The 24,770-nt window shown below is 38.1% G+C and overlaps 1 protein-coding gene across 2 annotated transcripts in view; it reads right to left on the bottom strand.

Annotated features, from left to right (window-relative positions):
• Positions 1-24,770, bottom strand: part of HEATR5B (HEAT repeat containing 5B) — a 98,000-nt gene that overhangs the window by 32,726 nt on the left and 40,504 nt on the right. For both annotated transcript variants that reach the window (XM_015076720.3, XM_053201024.1), the window contains exons 20-26: positions 23,520-23,709; positions 21,291-21,460; positions 13,793-13,937; positions 8,709-8,948; positions 7,959-8,210; positions 2,832-3,013; positions 263-331 (exon numbers count right to left, since the gene is read on the bottom strand). In XM_015076720.3, coding sequence (XP_014932206.3) covers positions 263-331; positions 2,832-3,013; positions 7,959-8,210; positions 8,709-8,948; positions 13,793-13,937; positions 21,291-21,460; positions 23,520-23,709 — 1,248 coding nt within the window. The remainder of the gene's footprint in view (positions 1-262; positions 332-2,831; positions 3,014-7,958; positions 8,211-8,708; positions 8,949-13,792; positions 13,938-21,290; positions 21,461-23,519; positions 23,710-24,770) is intronic.

Raw genomic sequence — 24,770 nt, 5'->3', positions numbered from 1 at the left:
GTGGCTCAGTCAGTTACGTGTCCAACTTTGGCTCAGGTCATGATCTCGCGGTCTGTGAGTTCGAGCCCCGCGTCGGGCTCTGTGCTGACAGCTCAGAGCCTGGAGCCTGTTTCAGATTCTGTGTCTCCCTCTCTCTGACCCTCCCCTGTTCGTGCTGTGTCTGTCTCTGTTTCAAAAATAAATAAACGTTAAAAAAATTAAAAAAAATTAAAAAAATTAAAAAAAAGAAGGTAACTATAGAAAACCCTATTTTTCTTCTTACCTGGCAAGCTTTTGCAATTATGTCTGATGGGGTATCTTGTGAAAAGGCTGGTCTTAGAGCAGCTCCCACCTAAAAAAAAAAAAAAAAAAAATGAATATGAGCGTTTTGTTTTAAAGATACGTGGTAAACATAAAGCCTCTTGTGTCCTTGGAGATGAAAACACACAAAATACATCATTGTTACTTTCCTTTTTATCACATCTCCCTTATCTCTCTTCTCAGTTACAATAAACTCAAACATACCGTGTGTTTCTTTTGCTTTCCAGGAGGTTATAATCATTATCAAATCTGTATGAATGCTATACCAAAGAGGCAATTAATCTTGTTTCTTTTTCCTTTGTTTTTGTTTAATACTAAACAAGATTTTCTGACAAAGTCACAGGCTCCTAGAGATAACAGAAAACTGCTATTCTTTTTTATTCTGTCTATATTTTCCTGAATGTATTTCTTTAAAAAAAATTTTTTTTTATTATGTTTATTTATTTTGAAAGAAAGAGAGAGACAGAGTGCGAGTGGGGGAGGGGCAGAGAGAGAGGGAGACACTGAATCTGAAGCAAGGCTCCAGGCTCTGAGCTGTCAGCACAAAACCTGATGCGGGGCTTGAACCTGTGAGTGTAAGATCATGACCTGAGTCCAAGTTGGACGCCCAACCGACTGAGCCACCCAGGCGCCCCTCCTGAATGTATTTCTAACAGTATTTACCTCATGGGTGAATCTCATATAACTGGATCAACTCCTTTAAATAACTGAGTAATACTAAAAATTCACATAGTCATTTAAAGACCTTAGAAGCCATTTTACCTCAAAAAGAGGTGCTTTCAGAGAAGGATTCTCAAGAAATATTCATTTGTGTACCATTGTTACAGTAATAAGTAAAGGAATATTAGCTTTAGTTTTCAAAAATATTTTTTTTTTACATTTATTTATTTTTGAGAGAGAGAGTGAGTACGAGCAGGGGAAGGGCAGAGAGAGGGAGACAGGATCTGAAGCATAAACGCAGAGCCCAACGTGGGGTTCAAACTCACCAACTGTGAGATTATGACCTGACCTGAAATCAAGAGTCAGCCACTTAACCAACTGAGCCACCTGGGTACCCCATGAACTTTAGTTTTAATAAGCCAACCCAGTCATTGATTTTTAGATATACTAAATTTAATGTGCATGAACTGAACAAGGAATTAGATACATTCAACTCCTAATTTGAGACATTTTCCCTTACACAAGAGTCAGTCACTAAGATATATCAGTAGCCATTTGGAAATGGATTGAGTCACTCTCTGTGACTAAACACACATGGCAACTAATTGCAGTATTGGTGGTACAATCATCAACTAATCACAGAGCTGGTGCTGGGTCCTGTACTGAAGGTGGAAGAGAATATACTGTAAAAGAGATTACCGGCTTGACTGATAAAAGTGGAATATGACAGACTATATAGAAGTAATATATCAATGTTGAATTTCCTGAAGTTGAGAACTGTTCTGTGGCTATGTTAGACAATGTTCTTGTCCTTTGGAAATACAGACTGAAGTATTCAAAGATAAAGGTACATGATTTAAATAATTTATCTGTAAATGGTTTAGAAAAAAAAATGTGTGTATAAAGAGAGAGAAATATAAAATCAATGCTAAAGCAAATGAGGCAAAAATAACCATTGGTAAATATGAGTAAAGGGCATAAGACAGTTTTTTGTACTATTCTTATAATTTTTCTGTACGTTTAAAATTATTTCTAAATAAAAAGTCAAAATAAAGCAAAACAGAACAACAAACCTTCATTTGGATAGGTTGGGTATTTGGGAGTAAATAGTTGAATATGGATTTTCTATAGCCAGCTGGGCTAGAAGCTATAACTTCCTCACCAGTACTTATGATGGAAAAACAATGGATTAAAAATTATTCATACTTTTTAATTTTATGTATGTTTGAGTATAGCTTTTGGATAAGGTGTTGTGTATCTGAAGCGAAGATTTTGATCACAGTAAAAAAAAAAAATGTGTATTCTTTCCTTGCTAACTTTGTCTTCATATAACCCATCATTACCAGGATTATATCTATTGTGCCTCAGGCGAAGAAAACAAAGTTATAAATCTCAGGAGAAAAAAGTATCTCTGTTTAGAACAAAATAAAAATATTTTTGAAGGTATACAATTCTTTCAGTAATATTTTTAACTGCTATTATTAAAAGTTATCCTTCAGCGTACAAAGTTGCCCTTTGTATTTTTAAAAATGCTTATCAAGTCTTGACATATAAAAGTAATGTCAGCAAATCCACAACACTCTTTGAATGTCCTTTTATCTTTTAAATGGCATGGCTAAACATCTAAACACAAGACTGCAAAGCTAGCCTGCGACTTCTATTCTAGTTTTATCATGAATATGCTATCATAACTTAAAAATAGTTTTATCCTATTGTTTCTTCAACTGTGGGATTCAACTATGCAACAGACAATGGGAATAAAGACATACAGTTGAAGCTCCAAAGACATTTCTCCAGGGAATCCTTGTCCCCTTACTCACCACACAAAGAATCAATTTTAAGTTTTTAAGTAAACAGAGTATCTCACTCACATTAGCTTGATACTGCTCCAGAATCACTTGGCCTGGAAATTCTGGCTCAGGCACAGATGCAAACTTCTTGATAATGTCTTCAAGTGCTTGGAGCCCAGCCATCCGCAGCTGGTTACTATGATCTGTTGCAGCCATGAAGGCCATGCGAATCAGGTCAGAGAGATGAAGTACCAACAGGTCATCTAAAAATAAAATAGACGGCAAAAAGGAAAATTTCTGCCCAAATAGGTTTAATATGAAATGAAATAAATGTCTTTAAAAAAGCACTTATGGGGGCGCTTGGGTGGCTCAGTCGGTTGGGTGACCGACTTTGACTCAGGTCATGATCTCAGAGTCTGTGAGTTCGAGCCCCGCATCGGGCTCTGTGCTGACAGCTCAGAGCCTGGAGCCTGTTTTGGATTCTATGTCTCCCCCTCTCTCTACCCCTCCCCTGCTCATTCTTTGTGTCTGTCTCTCAATAATAAATAAATGTTTAAAAAATTAAAAAATAAATAAAAAATAAAAAAATAAAAAAGCACTTACATTCCATACATTTCACTGTGTTTAAAAATAACAAAGATACACTTTCAAGAAAGCTTATCTATCATAATTTCTCAAGAACATTGGTAAACCTTTTACACAGTATGGTAAAATAGATGACATTATTATGCGATAACATTTGAAGCAAAGTAACTGATTATCTTAACTTTCCCCAAAGAAGTTTATAATTCTTTAGAATGGGGTCGGCAGATTTTTTTTTCTGTAAAGAACTAGACAGTAAATAGTTTTGGCTTTCCTGGCCATATAATTTCTTTTTATTTTTTATTTTTTTAATCTTTATTTATTTTTGAGAGAGAGACAGAGCGTGAGCAGGGGAGGAAGAGAAAGAGAGGGAGACACAGAATCCGAAGCAGGCTCCAGGCTCCGAGCTGTCAGCACAGAGCCCGACGCGGGGCTCAAACCCACGAAGTGTGAGATCATGACCTGAGCCGAAGTCGTACGCTTAACCTACTGAGCCACCCAAGCACCCCTGGCCATATAATTTCTAACACAGCTACTCAACTCTGGTGTTGCAGAATGAAAGTAGTCACAGTCCATGTGTATATAAATGGGCGTGCTGTGTTCCAATAAAACTTCATTTAAAAAAACAGGCTATGGGCTGGATTTAGACTGTAGGCAGTAGTTTCTCAACTTCTACTTTATGGAAAAGACTTTTGCAAGGTAAGACATAGGAAGGAGAAGACTTTTTCCTTTTAGAATAAAGGCTGCTCCAGATCTGCCCAAACAAAGCTTAAATGCAAGTCTCAAAGGATTCAAAAGATAGCAGGTAATTTAACTATATCCCAGAACAAAGTATAATACTATTTAAAGGAATAGAACAAAATCCAGCACTACTACCATAAAATTTGCAATATCTGGCATGTAATAAAAAAATTACCAGGGATGCAAAGAAGCAGGAAAATATATTTCATAACAAGGGAAAAAACTCTCAGTGAATAGAAACAGATTCAGAAATGAAAGGGATGATGAAATTAACAGACAGGCAGCCTAAAACAGGTTTATTATAAACATGTTGCCTATATTCAAGAAAGAAAAGGAAAGCCCGAGCATAATGAAGACAGAAATAAAAGAGAAAACCACAAATGGGACTTGTAAAAATTAAAAAATATATATATTGGAAATGAAAGATAAATTGGATAAGATTATTAGGGATTAGTGCCAAAGAGGAAAAGATTGGTGAATTTAAAGACATAGCAACTAAAATCATCTAAATAATTTATCAAGCTCAAGTACTCTAAAGTTCTTCAGGCTGCTGCAAGACTCTCAAAGTCTTTTTGAAGCAGTGGCAAGTCTGTGTTTCAGCCTGATTCCCAAACAGCTCCTATTTAAACAGGTTTTTGCTGTTATTCTTATTGTGAATGTTGTAAGACAAGTTCTTCTAATTTTTTCCTGTGCCTACCTAAAATTCTTATTTTAGAATCTTAAGTTTAAAAAAGAATATCTATTGGTTTGGGGAAGAGGAACAGAGGAGAGAGAAAAAGAACATTTAGTCAGAAGCCCCCAGTGCTTCCTCACCTCAGGGAAACAAAAACATTCCACCAATAAAAATCAGGAATAATGAAATGCTGCCAGAAGTTGGGAGGAAATTTCCAAAGTAGATGGAACTCGCTTAAAATGGGCCTATTCATATTATGCCAACCCAGAAGTAAATTAAAAGGCCCATTACTCCTCTGTTACTCTCTGCCACCTAATTAAAAAGGTCTAGAATGACAGCACTCTCACAACGAAAAAGTAGGCAATAATTCCTAAATGAAAGTGCTATCGCTTCTCTACACAATTCTCTACCTCCAACTTTTCTTAAATCAAGACCGCTTTTTTTTCCAAATCCTAGGAGATGAACTCCTAAAGCAGGGGAGTGGGAAGGGACATGGGGCAGAAATTCTAAAATGGGGAATTAGGGGACTGTTAGAGGTTTATTATATTCTGGGACTGGTAGTTCTGTGCAATGAAAGCACAGTGCATGCAAAGGGAGATAAGGATGATACAGGAAGAGCCTGGATAGCACATTTATTTGATCTGTAACTTTTCATACACACTGACATTACTGTTCAGGACAGCACGCAATGGGAACTAGAAAGGATCCTCTTTCAGTCCAGCAGAACAAAGCATGTCAGATACTGAAATCTAGGTTGGAGAGCTGTTATATCAGCTCACCATCCAGCTACCAATGTGAAGCACCCAGTTAACAAAGACAGAGAATATGGGCAATCCACCCACACACAATGTGAGCAAATTCCAAATATGCACTCTACCCTTTCAAGGATTTATAAACAAATAAGCCTGTGGAAAAAAAATACACCCAGGCAAAAGAAAGATTATGAAGATTCCGAAAGAACTAATCTCAAGAATAATTTTCTGGGGACACCTGGGTGGCTCAGTCGGTTAAGTGTCCAACTCTTGATTTAGACTCAGATCATCATCTCATGGTTTGTGAGATCAAGCCCCACATCAGGCTCCCTGCTGATCACGCAGAGCCTGCTTGAGATTCTCTCTGCCCCTCCCCCATTCATGTGTGTTCACATGTGCGGACTCTTTCTCTCAAAATAAATAAAATGCACCTAAAAAATAATGTTCTATAAAAATCAGAATAAAATACAGAAAATCACTTGGCATCTCAACAGGATGCACAAAGTCACGGTTGCTATAGAATAAGAACAGAAAATCATAAGGAGCCCAAATGATATGATACGATGAAGGAAGAAGACAAAACAATTAAACGAAAACTAAAAACATAAAAGAAGACTTCAGATCCGCTATGGGGGGCAGAAAACAGTAAAACATTATATCCATGACATAAAGGGAAGCCTTGTGAGGATCTCTGAGAATGCAGGGAAAAAGACAAGATACAAATAATGAGAGAAAAAACAATTAAACACAAAGAAAGGAAAGCCAACTTAAGGATCTTCACCTTTCCTTAAATGTAATATGCATACTTCTGTGCCTTTACAAATTCTCTTACTTTCTTTGCTTATAATAAACCAGTGCGGTAGGCGGAATAATGGTGCTCAAATATTTCTACACCCTAATCCCTACAACCTGTGAATGTTAAAGGGACTTTGTACATGGAGATTATCCCAAATTTAACAGGTGGGCCCAATCTAATCACATGTGCCTTAAAAGCAGAGCACCTCTTCTGGCTGTAGTCAGAGAGAAGTGTGACAACTAAAGGTGGATTACTGAGACAGCCAATGTTGTTGGTTTCGAAGACAGAGAAAGGGGGCCACCAGTCGAGGAATACAGGCAGTTGACAGAAGCTATGATGAAAATAGACTCCTCTAGAGCTTCCAGAAAGGGATGCAGCCCTGCTGAGACCTTGATCTTAGGCCAGGGAGACTCATGTTGGACTTTCTGACCTACAGAACTATAGGATAGGGCCACTGAATTTGTGGTCTTTTCTTACAGCAGCAATAGAACACTAATACAATCAGCTTCTTCTACCTGCAAAATCTTTTCTCTGTCTTTAAAATCCAGTTTCAAAATCACCTTTTCTGTGAGATCTTCCCTGGCTCTTCAGGAAACGAACACTACTTTTTTTATGTTCCCCAAATACTCCATCATACCACTATGGGACATGTAATTGTTTGAGACAAGCCTTTTTGTCTTCTAGACTAGAAATTCTTCAAGGATGTGGACTCTGTTTTCTTTTTCTTTGTATCCCCAATGTGTAGCAAAGAACAGGATTTGGTAAATATTTGATAAATAATGACAGGAATAAAGACACTGTGCTCATGATAATTGTGCTTTCCTGATAACTGTACCTTCAGATTCACATTCTATACATGGAGTACTGTTTTACCTTTTGTTTTTTAATGCATTTCTGAGCTCTAGTAAACTGAAAGGCATTTAGTAACAAAACAAACTGGAAGGCATTTTAATGTACAGACTTCAATACTATTAACACATACAGTTTGTCTTTACATATGTAAGAAAATGACAGGGCAATGAAGAGACAACAAATGACGAGACAGAGTCTATTACTCTCTTACTGCCCTCAGCTTCTCTGATTCTCATTTGTAAAATGAGGATATTGGATGCAATGATTTCTTTGCAAACTCCCTATAATATCGGATCCAGGGAATTATGGGATATAAAAAAGGTCATAAAATATAAAAAAGTGACAGGTCTCAGTAACCAACAATTTTCACTTTTTTAAAACTACCTAGCAGCATTTCTGAAATCTGAGAGTTTGAGTTGAATTGAATGATAGCACTCATGAATTCTGACATTCTCCATGGCTGGGGACTGCAAAATTCACTTTGCTTATGCACCTTAAAGCGTTGCTCTATCTTTTACATTGAAGTGCTAAACCTAGGACAAGGTATAAAGGATATGTAAGTTACTGTCATTATTACCCTGAGGGGACATGATTAAGATACATCTACCTTAAGATAGGTAGACATATACCTTTGAACCACTTTCTTCAACTTATCTTCCAAATACAAAGCAGAAGATGGGTAGTATGTTTAGGGGACAGAAAACAAAGGTAAAAGGCACATGAATGCAAGACATGAAAGGCAGAATCTAAAGCATGTTACCTAGCAGCAAAATATCTCAAACCTATAGAAGAAGTACTGATTTTAAATTTACTTGTAGGGTTTCGTAGTTTAGCAGAACGTGCCATCGCAAGATCAAAGTGGGCCTGGTCCGCATTCTCACACAAATTGATGATTCGGCACAGGCAATCGGCAGCGAACACCCGAGTGGCCCAGCGAGGTGCCACGAAGGGCTTTGATTTATCTTCTTCGCCTAGTGTGGTGAACATGGTATCATCATCCATTTCATCTTTCTTCTCAGATTCCTCATCTTTTCCACTACTTAAGGGAGTTGCAGTGCTCATATCTATAACAAAAAACAGCATATTATGACAAATTTCCATATAGCAAAAATGATGTTATAGAACTTGCATTCATGTTAGAAGATTGTTAATAAAAAAGGACTAAATTCTCATTCCTTTGAAAACAGTAGAATTGGTAACTTAAAAAAAAAAAAACCAATCAGAAACCAAGCAGAGGGTAACATAAAAGCCTTTTACATATTTCACTAGTTTTACATACTATGTTGAACTATGGAGTAACTGGGGGTTTTCATACATGAAAATTTAGTTTGAATTTAGCTGTTTCCCCCAAATCAAAGAAAGCATATTACTTTGTAATGTAATTTAACCTTCAACATTTATATAGGGATTTATAGATTAAAATGTATTAGTATTTTTAAATGCAAGCTCAAATTTAAATCTATGTATCTATATATCTTTTTATGTATCTGTATCCATACATTTACACATACAAATGTATATGAGAGGGAAAATATTCACTATTTTATATATTGAATACATACCACTAGAAGCTGCCAGGACATCTTTACAAAGCATTAGCCAATGCGAAAGTTTTTCTACAGCCAGTGATGACAGCATATGCCCCAAAGTATCGTGAATATCAGAACATAATTTTCTATCTGTCTCCCGGTCTAGCATTCCAAAAAGAAGCCCTTCAAGACCAGTTTCTGTTATATTAACACCTTGGTGCCGGCAATGGATATCACTTCGAGAACTAACTCCAGGTGCAAAAGGACTGACATCTGAAAAGCAAATTTTATAAATGAACTTGTACAGGATTTTGTTGTACACTAGAGGTAACAATTACGTTAAATACCAACGCTTACATGTAAATTCAGGATTACAACAAAACAAGCTAGCTACACATACAATTTATGTTCTCCAATTTACATACATATCCTTAGGTTTAGAATTTAATCTGACAATAAATCTGATCTTTAAGACTGATTATTCTGAGGTAGTTTAAACAAATCTCCAGGGAATGCTAAATAGATATATATTTCACGTAAAAAAGAAAAAGTGTGGGAAAGAGATATATTTCTAGGTAGATTGAATTTAATGGCCTAAAAAATAATTACTGCTATATTTGTTGGAAGAACAAATTGAAATTCATTCAGTCTTATAGTTCAGATTTTTAAAAATCTGGCTTTATAAAGCCAGAACACAAATCATAAATGGATTATATGCTATACGAACACTTAAAAACTGGGAAAGTCCTTTCCAAGAAACATACAATCCAAAAGTAATACTGAATGGCAAGATGGATAAAATAGGTGAAGGGGATTAGGAGGCACAAACTTCAAGCTATAAAGTAAGTCACAGGGATGAAAAGTACAAACAAGGAATACAGTCAACAATATTGTAATAATGTCGTATGATGACAGATGGCGACTACACTTATCATGGTGAGCACTTCATCATGTACAGAATTGTGGATCTCTATGTTGTATCCCTGAAACTAACATAACATTGTATGTTACTTATACTTCAACTAAAAAAGCAATATTATTATAAGATAGTAAATGTCTTGCTTTATCTGAAAATCTTTTTGTTCTTATAAACAGCAAAACTTGTACAACAGGTAGCCTTAAGAATGGACACCGTGGGGGTACCCAGGTGGTTCAGTTGGTTAAGCATCCGACTTTGGCTCAGGTCATGATGCCATGGTCTGTGAGTTCAAGCCCTGCGTCAGGCTCTGTGCTCACAGCTCGGAGCCTGGAGCCTGCTTGGGATTGTGTCTCTCTCTCTCTCTCTGCCCCTCCCCTGCTCATGCTCTGTCTCTATCTCAAGAATAAATAAACATTAAAAAAAATAATAATAATGAATACTGCGAGCTCCGAAGTCTAAAGTCCTCTGAACCTTGAAGAGAGTGACACAGATGGATGGAAACTGAAAAGTGACTCTTAGTTGACTCACTCCAAAGACAAATGAGGGGTGTCTGCAGAAAACAGCCACAATGAAAGGAATTCAGACAGTAGGAAAAGTCAAAAGAAAAGGTTCCAAGGAAAGAGAACATTAGTGAGAAATTAGACACAGAAGCTTAATTTTCACTTAGCAGCAGGTAATATGTTCCCATATCAGGAATTATACTTCTATAACATGAATTTTCATAGCTACATAGCAAACCACTGAATTAAGAGAACATTGATTAACTCATTGAGGATGAATTCCTAAAAGGGGAATTGCTAGGTCAAAGGGTAAGCTGACAAAAAATACTGACAAATCCAAAAAATTTGTATGACTTTACATTTCTTCCTATCTGCAGTGTAAGACATTTGTCTTCTATTCATACCTCTCCCAACGCTAGTTATAATCATTATTTTTAATCTGGTCAGTTTCATAAAAGAAAAATGCTATCTTATTATTGCACTGACTTATAACTTAATTATTATTTAATCACTGGAGGTTGAAAATATTTCCTATGTTGATACTTGTTCTTTGATAAAACATGTTTCTTATGCTCTCATGATTTCTGTAGATGCAAAAGACAGTTAACATAGCAGCCTGAGAATACTTAGTAAGGCCTGATATTCAGGTTAGCCCTCTGTTAGCATCTGAGAGAACTGGGTTTCAGGAGGGTTCCCATAATTTCCTGGTAAAAGTGGCTCACTATGCCTAACCTGTTTGTACAAACAGTATGGTTTATGCCAAACATCCGCCTGACTCTTGAACATCTGGGCTTTTGAAACATGCTAGGCAGACATACCCTGTCAACCAGTGCCCAATAAAAACCTTGGGGACTGAGTCTCTGAGAAGATTCCCTGGTAGACATTTCGTATGTGTTGTCAAAACAGATTGTTGGGGAGTCAAGCAGCTCCTGTGTGACTTCATGGGGCATGGGCGCTTGGAAACCTGAGCCTGGTTTGCTCCAGACTTCACCCCAAGTACCTTTTCCCTCTGCAAATTTTGCTTTGTATCCAGTTGCTGTAATAAACCATAGCCATAAGCACGACTATATGCTAAGTCCTCCTACTGCATCATCAAATGTGGGGTGGTCTTAGGACCCCCAACACGCTAAGCTTTTAAGCTTTAAAAATATTAAAACAGGGGCGCCTGGGTGGCTCAGTTGGTTGAGTGTCTGGCTTCAGCCCAGGACATGATCTCGCGGTCCGTGAGTTCGAGCCCTGCGTTGGACTCTATGCTGACAGCTAGGAGCCTGGAGCCTGCTTCTTGTTCTGTGTCTCCCTCTCTCTTCCCCTCCCCTGCTCATGATCTGCCTCTCTCTCTCTCTCTCAAAAATAAATAAACATTAAAAAAATTAAAAATTTTAAAACATAAATATACACACTTCAATAAATAAAGCAATAAATATATTTTGCAAATATTTCCCCCTCTTAGTTTGTCTTTCAACTTCAATGATGGTGGCTGAATGTAAATGTTTTAAAATTTTGTATCTTGGGCAGCCATGGTGGGTCAAGAGGATCGGTACTGTGAGAGGTTCAGCAGGACTGAGCGAACTGGGAGTATACTGAGGTCATCAGCAGCAGCATCAACAAATTGTGGACTTTCTCAACTCATTCGATACATCTTGTTGTTCAAGACTTGCAACACTAAACGAGAAACTGACAGCCTTTGAACAGAGACTAGAGTACACTGAAGCACGGGTGACAAAAGGTGAGACCTAGCACCATGCCATGCTGCTGCTGGGAGGCATACCTGGGAAAGGCCCCAACAGCCTCCGCTCCTTCCTCTCTCCTTAAAGAGCAACAGGGCTTATTCTGGTTTTACTTTTTTCCAAAGCGTGGCCTTTGGGCCCTGCCACATACGTTGGTGTGTGATGTGGCGTGTGGGAAGAAGTCCAGGGGCACTCTCAGAAACAACATTAGGCATTTTACCTTTTAAGTAACCATTTTGTAGAACTGTTTGTCAATGCATTTGAGGCCGTGCAGAGCCAAACGCCTGGGACTCTTTGTTAAGGTCCTCCCCACCTCCTTTTCTCTCTCTCTCTCAGACTTTCCTTATAGCTCCCATTGCCTCTGCATTGGTTCTATAAACAGTCTTTGTCTCCTTTCCACCTTTGGAGGGGAGGGGGGTGGAGTGGAGCGGTGCTGGCTGAGAACACTTATGCCCTGGCAAGGTGGCCACCAGAGAATGTTGTTGGTAACCCACCAGTTTCTTGTCCTTTTGGGGAGGTCAAGGCCAGGCCCCCACTTGGCTTGAAGGGACATTTTCAGAATTTTCTTTCTGTCACTTGGGGTGTCTTTGCCTCTCATATTTCTCTAATAAACTCCTCAATTTTTAAAAAAGATAAAAATAAAAAAATTAAAATTTTATATCTTATTCAGGAATATTCTGTAATTACTTTTGGTTCTATGTTTTCTCTCTTAAAAGCAATAATGTTTATTGTATAGCTTCTTTCACATTTCTACAATACAGTATATTTGTTAATAGAGCTCCTACACTATGCTAAAATTGAAGATATTTTAGTATCTTGCTTCTTAGTACCCAAGCAACTTCTATGCCTTTGAAAGCTCTTGTAAGTAAAATTTTTTCTCTCACAATAAGGAAATATCTGTCAATTAAGCTCTGAAAAAGTTCCCAAGCAACCAATCCCTAGGGACCAGAAGACCAAGTATGAAATTCAAGTTATACATAAAACCCCCCCAAAAACAGAAAGAATTGAAGAAAGCAAAGATCTACCTTTTGCTACCCAAACATGTACTGACATTTCTTGTTTTATTGGTTACTCTAGCTTTACCTTCTTGAGGAAAAGTTGCATCACTTTTCAAAAGGGACCAAAGCTTTCAGGTACCCCCCAAATAGATCACTGCTCTTTCCAGAAGTCTATCAGTGATACTGAGCAACATCCTTAGAGTTAGTAATCCTTTATATATAGCTAAATCATCCTCAAGGCATGGCACAAGTATCTTGATATTAAATGCTGTTTAGCTCCAAACCTTAAAAAAGGTAAAAGTGTAAAATTACCAAGAAAACCATACTGGAATTTTTGGGGGCATGTGGGTGGCTCTGTCAGTTAAGCATCTGATTCTTGATTTCAGCTTGGTCATGATCTCAGAGTTGTGGGATCAAGCCCCATGTCGGGCTCAGTGCTGAGCGTGGAGCCTCCTTGGGATTCTCTCTCTTCTCTCTCTGCCCCTCCCCTGCTTATGCTGTCTCTGTCTCTCTCTCTCTCTCTCTCTCTCTCTGTCTCTCTCTCTCTCTCAAAAAAATCAATAAACATTTATGGGACGCCTGGGTGGCTCAGTCAGTTGAGCGTCTGACTTTGGCTCAGGTCATGATCTCACGGCTTATGGGTTCGAGCCCTGCATCAGCCTCTGCCCTGAAAGCTCGGAGCCTGGAGACTGCTTCAGATTCTATGTCTCCTCTCTCTCTCTGCCCCTCTCCCACTTGCTCTGTCTCTAAAAAATAAATAAAAACATAAAAAAATTATAAATAAATAAACATTAAAAAAATCTTTCTAAAAACTACACTGGAGGTGTTTTCTAAGTGATAATGGTTTTATTTTATTTAAAAGGACAGGAAGAATGACTATCCTTGAAAGCAAAAATGTTACTTAAAGAGCAATACTCCTGTGAAATGGTTAAGTATTTAAACAAAAAGAATAATGACCGATAAGGTAACTTACTAGTACCACTGTTCTCCTTGTCGCCTGCATTTTTGGCTAGGCTCATGGCATATTCACAGACTTCCGCAGCTTCTCTTTGGGCGAGCTGCCGGAGACAAGCCACGGCTGCGCGTCGAAGCAGCAAATGGGAACTACATAAGTGAACCTGTAAACCATAACATATTAGACAATTTTTTTAAAAACACTGCGATCTCATTTACCTAATGAATATATATTAACACTTTACTTGGGAAGAGGCTCTTCATTGAACAACATCAGTTGTTAAATATATAGCCAAATAAATGGCCTTTTGGAAAAATAATAATACCAATAAAGCATATAAGGAATATTTTAGTGGCCAAAATAACTGTCCCAAGACCTGGTCACTAAAGACCATACAATATACTTACATAAAAATCCAGATGGATCTCTTGCACATCTTATTTTACACACGGTCCTACTAAATGTTGTCATCCAAAATTTTTAACTGCAGGGGTGCCTGAGTAGCTCAGTCGGTTAAGCATCCGACTTCGGCTCAGGTCATGATCTCATGGTTCGTGGGTTTGAGCCCCGCATTGGGCTCTGTGCTGACAGCTCAGAGCCCAGAGCCTGTTTCAGATTCTGAATCTCCCTCTCTCTATGCCCCTCCCCCACTCATGCTTTGTCTCCCTCTGTCTCAAAAATAAATAAACATAAAAAAAATTTAAAAATTGTTAAGTGCATAAAGATTATATGTAGTGAATGAAAAGTTAGCAAGGAATGAAAGCAAAGAAGGGTTGTTTATTAAAATAAAAAAAATCAAGCCAATATTTACACGTGGAAAAAATTCCAAAATGGGCCCTTTTGGAAAAGAATTGTTTTTCATCTCAAAAGATCCTGAAAGACATTGAAAAAATCAATGTAGCACACTTTAATACATGAAGTATAAGACACAGCATAACATGATGATTAAGAGCTTGTGCTCTGATTGCTAGACTGGGTTTGAATCTTGGTTGTCATTTACTTCTGTGTGACCTTCGACGAGTTACTTAACCTCTCTGTGCCTTGTTTGTCCATATGCAAAATGTGGAGAGTAATTCTTTGCAGGAATATAGTGAAAATAAAATAAGTTAATGCAAGTATTTTGCTTAGAACAATGATTGACATACTTACTCAATACAGATTAGTTGTTATTACCATAAAGCTGATTCACCAAGAAAATATTAAATTAGGTCCCATGAGCTACTTCTTAAGCAAGGAGATAAGAAATGTAAGTAATATATGTTAGTAAAAAATCTCATCCAGAAATAGCGAAAGGGGGAATAATTATATGGAATACACCACCCCTTCACAATGCTAGATAGTATATTTTTATACTACCAATATAGCATTTTTAATTCCAGATATATTTGCATAAAATTCATAGCCTGTGAAACTTATACCAAGTATTTAAAATATATATCTATATCTATATCTATATATACATATATATGTATATATATATATATATATAACTGAGGAGAGAAAACCTGACAGATTTCTTTCAATAAAATGTTTTATTCACTCCATTTCCTTAAAATTAAGACATTTTGGAACTTTCAAATATCCTCTAATTAGAAAGCTTAAGTATGGTCACATGAGATGTGAAGAACAAGTCACTTAGTCTCTCAGAGTTTCTGCCTTTTCATGTGTACATTGGGGACAATACCCACCCTATCTTACATGATTGTGGTAAGAATCAAATGATTAAATATATATAAACATAACATCATAAAAATTTAATTTAGTTGCAACTAAATAGAATTGTAGCTAAGAGGGGTGCCTTGCTGGCTCAGTCTATACACCATGCAACTCTTTATCTTGGGGTCGTGAGTTCAAGCCCCACGTTGGGCACAGAGTTTACGTAAAAAAATTTTTTTTAATATTAAAAAAAAAGAATTGTAGCTAAGAAAATACATTCAACAAATGTTGATTGGGAGAGCTGAAGAGAAAAAAATAGAACACTTTTGTTTTCAAAGTACTTTGAATACTCCATTTTAATGATTTTGAGGCATATATATTTTTTTCCATTTGAACATCTCTAGTATTAGAGATGCAAATTACAATCGATGGTGTCTTACAGTCACTGTAAATCAGGTAAAATAAAGACATATTTGTTTGAATAAATATTTGATAAAAATATGTGGCTTCCTAATGTCCCTCCCTAGCTCCTTAGAGATAATGAGAATCTATAGTGACATCCATCATTATAGTTTCATTTAGCCTGCTCTTGAACTTTATATAAATGGAACTATGTAGTGTGCTCTTATGTCCGACTTCTCAGAAATTTATCTGTGAGATTCATCCAAGTAACTACATTTCAGTTTGTTTTTATTGCTGTGTAGTGTTCTGTTGAATATTAATTATATCACTATTTATCCACTGCTCACTGGTAGACATATAGGTCATTTCTGGGTTTTGGCTATTTTGAATAACCAATCAATGAACATTCCTGCACATGTATTTTGGCACACATATGCATGTATTTCTTTCAGCTATTTACTTAAGACTGAAGTTGCTGGGGGCACCTGGATGGCTCAGTTGGTTAAGTGTCTACTTTTTTTTTTTTAATGTTTATTTTTGAGACAGAGACAGCGCAAGAGAGCACGCACGCACGCATGCATGCATGCGTGAGTGGAGCAGGGGCAGAGAGAGGGACAGAGGATCTGAAGCAGGCTCTATGTTGACAGCAGCAAGCCCAATATGGGGCTCGAACTCAAGAACCGTGAGATCATGACCTGAGCTGAAGTCAGACACTCAACTGACTGAGCCACCCAGGTGCCCCAAGCGTCCTACTCTTGATTTTAGCTCAGGTCATGATCTCACAGTTCCTGAGATTGAGACAGCATCAGGCTCTGCGTAGACAGCACGGAGTCTGCTTGGTATACTCTCTCTCCCTCTCTCTCTGTCCCTCCCTGCTCACATACTCTCTTTCTCTCAAAATAAATAAATGTAAAAAAAAAAAAGCCTATAAAAAAAAGAGTGAAGTTTCTGGGTCATAGCATATGCATATATTAAACTAGTTTAGATTATGCCTAATTGTTTTCCAAAGAAACTTTTTTGTCTTATATTTCACAAACTTCAGGAACATTGTGTTGCTTACTCCTACAGTAGACCTCCACCTTCCTATAAAAATGCCTGTTATTTTATACTTTACATCATCTTGCTATCTCTTGTTGCATCCACTGCATATACATCCTGGACAACTGGACATCCCCTGCTCTGACACTGATGACCTGGGCATTCAGTTCAAGTCTTTTTCTCACTGACATTTCCTACAACTATCCCAGATGACATCAATGCCTATGTGTGGAATACTTCTGTCAGGATGGGAGAATGAGTAACTGTGGTCACCTGGTAGAAAAGCAGTTGCTTGCCAAGAGGGAAATAACAATACGTCAGAGTGGTGGTTGTTCTTTCAAAGACACATTTTGAATAGTTCTAACATCACACAAATTTTAACACTTTTATATCACTTAAAGATTACTATGGTGAAACTCACCTCTCAATACATTTGCTGAAAAAATAAATCACATTTCATTTGTGTGAGGTATTACACATGGTATCACATAATATTGCCATTTCTTTTTTTTTTTTTTTTAATTTTTTTTTCAACGTTTATTTATTTTTGGGACAGAGAGAGACAGAGCATGAACGGGGGAGGGTCAGAGAGAGAGGGAGACACAGAATCGGAAGCAGGCTCCAGGCTCTGAGCCATCAGCCCAGAGCCTGACGCGGGGCTCGAACTCACGGACCGCGAGATCGTGACCTGGCTGAAGTCGGACGCTTAACCGACTGCGCGACCAGGCGCCCCTAATATTGCCATTTCTGATGGCAATGATTGAGTAGGAATAAACATGAAATTTGTAAAAATCTGAACCGATTTCACTAATTTGGATGAACCCACGTGTGGACTAATTTTCAGTGTTGAAAGATCTGGTATGGAGACAGCACAGGGGCTTTTGGCAATGTGGAAACAAGACAACCCCTTGCATGGCCCCTTTTCTCATCGCTACCCTGCCAAGCCACCTCCTTCCAACCAACTACCTGGAATCTCACTACTTAGCCTCTTGGAAGAGGTTCAGGAAAGTGCTCCAACACACCTTGTAATAAAACCCTTGGTGTTCTGCCAAGGGAATCAGTTTGGAGGCTCATTGCACAGCCTGTGGCTTATTGATAACCTCCACTGAGATAAAGAAACTCATGTTATTACTTTACCAGATCCTCTTAAATGTGCTCTATTTCATAAGGTCAATGCCATAGTATAATTATATTTAAGGAGAAAAAAATGGAGAGAGGAATCAGACAACCTAAAGAATACATGTCTGTGTTTTGTCAGTAACCTACGTTTGTCAGTAACCTAAGCTGTATCACGTAACAGAGTCACCTTGTTCAAGAGATGCCATCAATGCCCTCGGAGCTTGGGCATTAAACCATGGTTTTTGGCAGGATGCTACGTATCTTGTTGCAGAATGCAATCAGATATGAACTATTAATCGACTATTTTCTTTGCAGATGTTTTTTGTACACATTTCATGTGCATCTGGTTTCTGCCCTGCAGCACTCTCAGATTCTGGGATGGTCTAGGACGGATTCACATTCCCCTGGTCTATGGTGAAACAAGAGCAAACCTTATTGCGTCCGTTAAATATACCACATCAGATCTAACAACTAATATGTTGGCCTTTCAGTCCCTTCACCTCATTCTGGGTAACCTCCTCCCTTTTTCTCAGCAATATCCTCCCATGGTTACATCTGTAGTGCCTTTCTTTCTCCTTGTATATCAGCCTCATACTGTCTTTTCCTTCCTCCTTTACTGAAGTGAGAGCTCACAATCTCAGCACTATCTTGTTAGTATCCTTATTTCTTTCATCCTGCTGTCATTTAACTGAACCTGCTTGGCTAAAGTCCAACCATGAATGTACCAAAGCATCTATCTGGCTGCTCAGTGCCTGCACTCAGTTGATTACAGGTTTTGGAGAAAAATCCTACAAGGTGAACTGCTACCATTACAAATCACACCCTGGAGCCAAAAGGGTCACTATTCTCCGCTGAAGCCTTAGTCCTACCACAGAAACTCCTATTTCTCCAGTTAGTTCAATCTCCCACATCCCACTCCTGTCAAATTTCTGGCCCTCTTCTTTGCTCTTTTGTTCATAAAACTTATCTTCCCTTTTACGTGAAAGTAAAAGTCATTGGATGATAACCCCCCAACTTCAAGCCACCAAATCCATAAACTCATCTGTATGTACACTCATCCTCTCCCCCTTTCTTCATGCTGTACCGGGAGAGAGATTCTCTTCCTTGTGCCCTGAGAAGTTTATCCCATTAGAAACCTTGGGTGATTAATTATCTCTCCACTCTCCGTCCCACACCTTAAACTCTCCCACCCTACTGGTTCCATCCCCTCAGCATTTAAACCCCCACATCTCACTACCATAGGAGAAAAAGTCCATCTCCCCCTTGACCTACTGTCCTCAGTCCTCTCCTACAAAGTGAACTTCTGGAAAGAAGTTTCTATTCATATCCCACCATTAGCCCAATGTATTTGGGCTTCCATTGGTACCACTCTGCAAGATGAGCTCTTGCTAAAGCCATCATGTGACAAAAGCCAAAGGACACATTATAAATCTCATTCTTATCTCTTAACAATATGTTATAGCAGCCCACTCCTCTAATCCACTTGGCTTCCGTGAACACTACAAACTCTATTTTTCCTTTAATCACTCAGATTGCTTCATATTTTTCCTAATTCTTTTTCTTTCCCTAAATGTTATATGCTGAGTTCCTCATGCAGCACTCTCCCTGGTGATCTTATCTACTTCTGTATTTATTGCCCATCTAAATGCTTATGCCTCCCAAATTTACCTTTCCAACCAGACTTCTCTTTTCTGAGCTCTAGCTCATGAAACTAACTAAATGTCTAAAACTGAATTCATTACATCCACCTTTCCCAACCTTCTCCTATTCTGGTGTTACCAATCTCAGAAAATTATATTACTATGCGCAAGTCAGGAACTTGGATTATATCCTTCTCCTTTTTCCTTACAGCCCATTAATCAATGAATTGCACTGATTCTTTCTCTTAAACATCACTCAAATCCATTTATTTTTCTGCATTCTCATTGCTACTAATAGGGAGCAAGTCATTACCATCTCTCTCCTAGACCACCGTATTTCTCTCTTTAAAAAAATTTTTTTTAAAATGTTTACTTATTTTTGAAAGGGGGACAGAGTGTGAGTGGGGAAGTGGCAGACAGAGAGGGAGACACAGAATTCAGAACAGGCTCCAGGCTCCGAGCTATCAGCACGGAGCTTGACATGGGGCTGGAACTCATGGACCATGAGATCATGACTGGAGCTGAAGTTGGACGCTTAACCAACTGAGCCACCAGGCGCCCCACCGTAATTTTCAAAGCCAAAAAAGTCCAAAGTTTTACTAAATCTAGAAAGTCTGCATGATCTCTCACCTGGCTAACTGTCTAGCTTCATCCTGTGCCTGGGCCCTATCCACCCCTTCTCTCTCAGCCTAACCACACTGACTAAACAGTTTCTTGAAAGTATCACACTCCTTCCCATCTTGGGGCCTTTCACATTTTTCTCTCTCCCTAAAAATAAATGCTGTCTATACCAATACCATGCTTTCTCTCAAACTAACTCTTATTTATCACACCTTGAATATCATTTTTTCAGGGAAATCTTTTCTGAATGCCTGGATTCTGACAGGCTCCCCTGTTACATGTTTTCCTATAGCCCTTTCTAGCAATTGTCATATTGGTAAATAATTATTATTGGCCATGTTCCCTTGTAAACTATAAATTTTATATGACAGAAACTTCATCTTGTCTCATCTATAAAATGTATTCCCAGTACTTTGCATAGTACATGACATATGGCAGTTTCTCAATAAGTATTTATTAAGTGAACAGATTAATGACTGTGATAACAGCAACTGCCCCTCAGAAGTTATCAATCAAACTTTAGGAGACAAAATTCTGAATGGGAAAAGCTAAAAATATGATACATCCTTAACCAAGACATAAACAGCTCATCAAAATATTTCTTAAAAGGTGAAAAAGGAAACCAGTAAATAAAACGAACAGTCAAAAAATGACTACTGAAGCTGAATCTCTAAGATTCACAATCTAGGAAACTTCCATTTTTTGTTTTGGGTCTAGTTTAATCTTTTGGGAAACAAATCTGGGGCTCTCTAAATAAATCCATGAATGAGGGGTGCCTGGGTGGCTCATTCAGTTGAGCATCTGACTCTTGGTTTCGGCTCAGGTCATGATCTCACGGTTTGGGAGTTCGAGCTCCACGTCTGGCTTGGTGCTGACAGCCTGCTTGGGATTCTCTCTGTCTCTCTCTCTCTCTCTCTCTCTCTCTCTGCGAACCGCACCCCCTCCCCCCACCAGCCACTTGTGCTGTCTCTGTCCCTCTCAAAATAAACTTTGAAAATATTAAATAAATAAATATATAAACGAAGCAACTTTATACTTACACACAGGCTAGGAACAAGACTAGATAGGTTGACATGTCGTGGTGCAAACATGTGAAGCTGCTGAAGGCAAGAAATGGCAGCAGCCTGAACAAGGGAATCTGAATGGTCCTGGGTTATGGCACAACCCACCAAACAAGAAGAACGAATGGTGGAAATTGTTGCTCCGTTCCCTAATCGAAAAATACAAGAAAATGCAAAACACAATTATTAGTATTACCAAAAATATTCCTAGAAAACAATTGTCTTCTAAATAACCTCTCTTTCTGATTACTGTACAGTTTTGAAGACAAAAAGTCTACGAAGTCCATAGAAATGATTTCAAAACATGATTGTCTATCAATAACAACAATATATCCCTCCAGGTTTAGCTAGGTTTACATATACTCTCTAGGAAACTATGTTGTCTTTTAAATCCATCATTGTTTTATTTGAAAGAGACAGAAAATTCCTCATTCTGTTTCTCTGTTCAACCAATATTATCACGACAGTATTTAATAACTTTAAATCGTATTTTCCTAAGAAGATTAATGGAAATTTTTACAGAGATAGGAAAAATAATTGTAGTATTATATACTATCTGTATAAAAATGGCTTAATTGCCGGGGCACCTGGGTGGCTCAGTTGGTTGAGCGTCCGACTTCAGCTCAGGTCATGATCTCACAGTTCATGGTTCAAGCCCCACATCGGGCTCTGTGCTGACAGCTCAGAGCCTGGAGCCTGTTTCGGATTCTGTGCCTCCCTCTCTCTCTACCCCTCCCCCACTCATGCTCTGTCTCTGTCTCTTTTTTTTTTTTTAATTTTTTTTTTTAACGTTTTATTTATTTTTGAGACAGAGAGAGACAGAGCATGAACAGGGGAGGGGCAGAGAGAGAGGGAGACACAGAATCGGAAGCAGGTTCCAGGCTCTGAGCCATCAGCCCAGAGCCCGACGCGAAGCTTGAACTCACGGACCGCGAGATCATGACCTGAGCCGAAGTCGGACGCCCAACCAACTGAGCCACCCAGGCGCCCCATCTCTGTCTCTGTCTCTTAAAAAAAAATGAATAAACCTTAAAAAAAAATGGCTTAATTGCCTAATATAAGTGATTTCAAACTTTTGCCAATGTAAAATAAAAAATAATTTTATAGACATAAGGAAATCATAGGGTCACTTCTAATTTGAAATACACATTGCCTCCTTATCACTGCATTAGAAAGCACTTGGTAAACACCTATGTTTAATCAAAGTTGTATATTTATCCTGTGTATATCCTTATGATAACACTGAAAGAAAGAATTATCAACTTTCTCAAAGAGGACACTGAGACCAAGAAAAAAGACATGTCTAAATCATGTATTTTCCACTTTCTAGCATTCTTCATCAAGATCTTTTTATTTCGGCTTCCTTTTTTAAAATATCTGTCTGGATGGAGGCAACACAGACAGCAGAGTGGTTAAGAATGCATGCAAAGGAAACTGATCTGGGCTTCACCTCTGGCTCCAACCACTTGCTGGCTATACAAAACTTGGAAAAGTTCTTAACCTCTCCCAGCCTTAGAGTTCCATCTATAAAATGGAGTGATATACCTATCTCAGGATGTTGTCAAAGTTAAATGAGATAATGTGCATAAACACCTTGACCCACTTAAAGCATTTACTGAATGATGGGAAAAAAGTGAAAATTTTGAAAATGGCTGGTACATTCAGGATAAATTCACAGTAATTTTCTGCCTTGTATGTTTCATTCAACCTTTAGTAAAATTATGTCGGTGGAATTGTGTGGTTAGAATGCGGGCCTTAGGATCATATCTATCTTCTCTGAGTTTGCTTCCTCACAGAGAAATTACATAATATTATCCCCTTTATTGCAGTGGGTTTTCAAACTTTGATCCTGAGCTTTAGAGTTCAAAGAAAACAGTGAAGCAAAAGTCCATGAAGACAAGTGGATGGCACTCCGGGACACAGGGACTCCACTTTCATCTTGTCTTCATGGGGATCCAGGTAAAATATAATTTGGAAAGGCTGTCTCTGCTCAAAACTTCAAATAACAGTCAGTTATAGGTATGGTGTACGCATTAGATTAAATACCATATGTAAAAAGAAGAGGCATAGGTCTTTGGTAAATAACAAGCATTCAGTACATAGTAATTATTATTATTATAAGTTTTCATTTAGCAACATGATAGTGACATGCAGGAAACTGAAAGACGGCAAAGTGTAGTTCCTTTCATTTAAGATGAATTCACTCACCTTGTAGCTCAGGGCCAACCGTAGTTATTATGGCACCCAAACATCTACCCAAACATTGATGAACTTCTGTATGTGAAGGTGGAACAGTCAACAGCAAGGTAAGAACTAGAGATAATGTTGGCTCCACATATCCACGATACATTGGGCCACTAGAATCCACTATAAGAGCGAGTGAATGAAGAGACCATGTCTGGAATGAAATATAATTTCATTTAGTTGTAAGGAATAATTAGAGTATACTGAGCTGATTTTTTTAACTTAAATTTTAGTAACTACTAACATCTTACTTTTTTAAAAGTTTATTTATTTGTTTTGAGAGCGTGCACATGCAAATGGGGTAGGAGGGGAGAGGGAGAGAGAGAGAGAGAGAGAGAGAGAGAGAGAGAGAGAGAGAGAGAGAATCTCAAGCAGGATCCGTGCAGTGCAGAGCCTGACACAGGGTTCGATCCCGTGAACCGTTAAGATTATGACCTGAGCCAAAATCAAAAGTTGGGACGTTTAACTGACTGAACTACGCAGATGCTCCTTGAGTTAGGATTCTTAAAACGGAAGACAAATTAGGGAAAACTTAAGAATATCTACTGTACTCTTCTTGTGCAGATATACAGTAGTGCTGAGGGAATGCAATTGATACAAATTATAGTAAAATGTCCTCTCATATAAAAAGAATCATGTAGGGGTGCCTATCGGATGGCTCAGCTGGTTAAGCCTCCACCTCTTGATTTCAGCTCAGGTCATGATCTTGCAGTTCATCTCGCAGTCTACTGTGAAAACAGAATTTTTTTTAAAAAAAAGTGTAGCGCCTAACAAGTAATAAGCTTACTTAACTTTTGTTTCTAACCTTTTTGGGAATTTTGGGCTTTACACAGCTGGAAACTTTTACCAAGAAGTCAAAGGCAAACTGAGCCTGTAGACTGGAAGCCTCTGCTGGATTTACTGCTTCTTGTCTAACTGTGAAGGAACTAATTTATCAACAAACTAATGGTATGTAGTAATGGCAAATGAATTGTTTCTTCTCCCAACTTACAGTCCCAGTATGAAGCTGGCAAGCTGAATGCTACTATAGTCATATACTCTTAATATTTTTAGGTGCATCAGTGCATGGTGGCAAATCCTTAGTGTAGTATGTTTTCAGACATGTGAAGCTCTTGCCTTTCGTTGTGGTTGTATTTATTTGTATATAAAATGTTCGAGCATAAACAAACAAAAATTCCAGGAGAACACTTGAAAATTCAACCAAAAAACCCAGAC

This window comes from Acinonyx jubatus, chromosome A3, assembly GCF_027475565.1.
Source record: "Acinonyx jubatus isolate Ajub_Pintada_27869175 chromosome A3, VMU_Ajub_asm_v1.0, whole genome shotgun sequence".
NCBI lineage: Eukaryota > Metazoa > Chordata > Mammalia > Carnivora > Felidae > Acinonyx > Acinonyx jubatus.
This window is presented reverse-complemented; position numbering and strand designations above follow the sequence as displayed.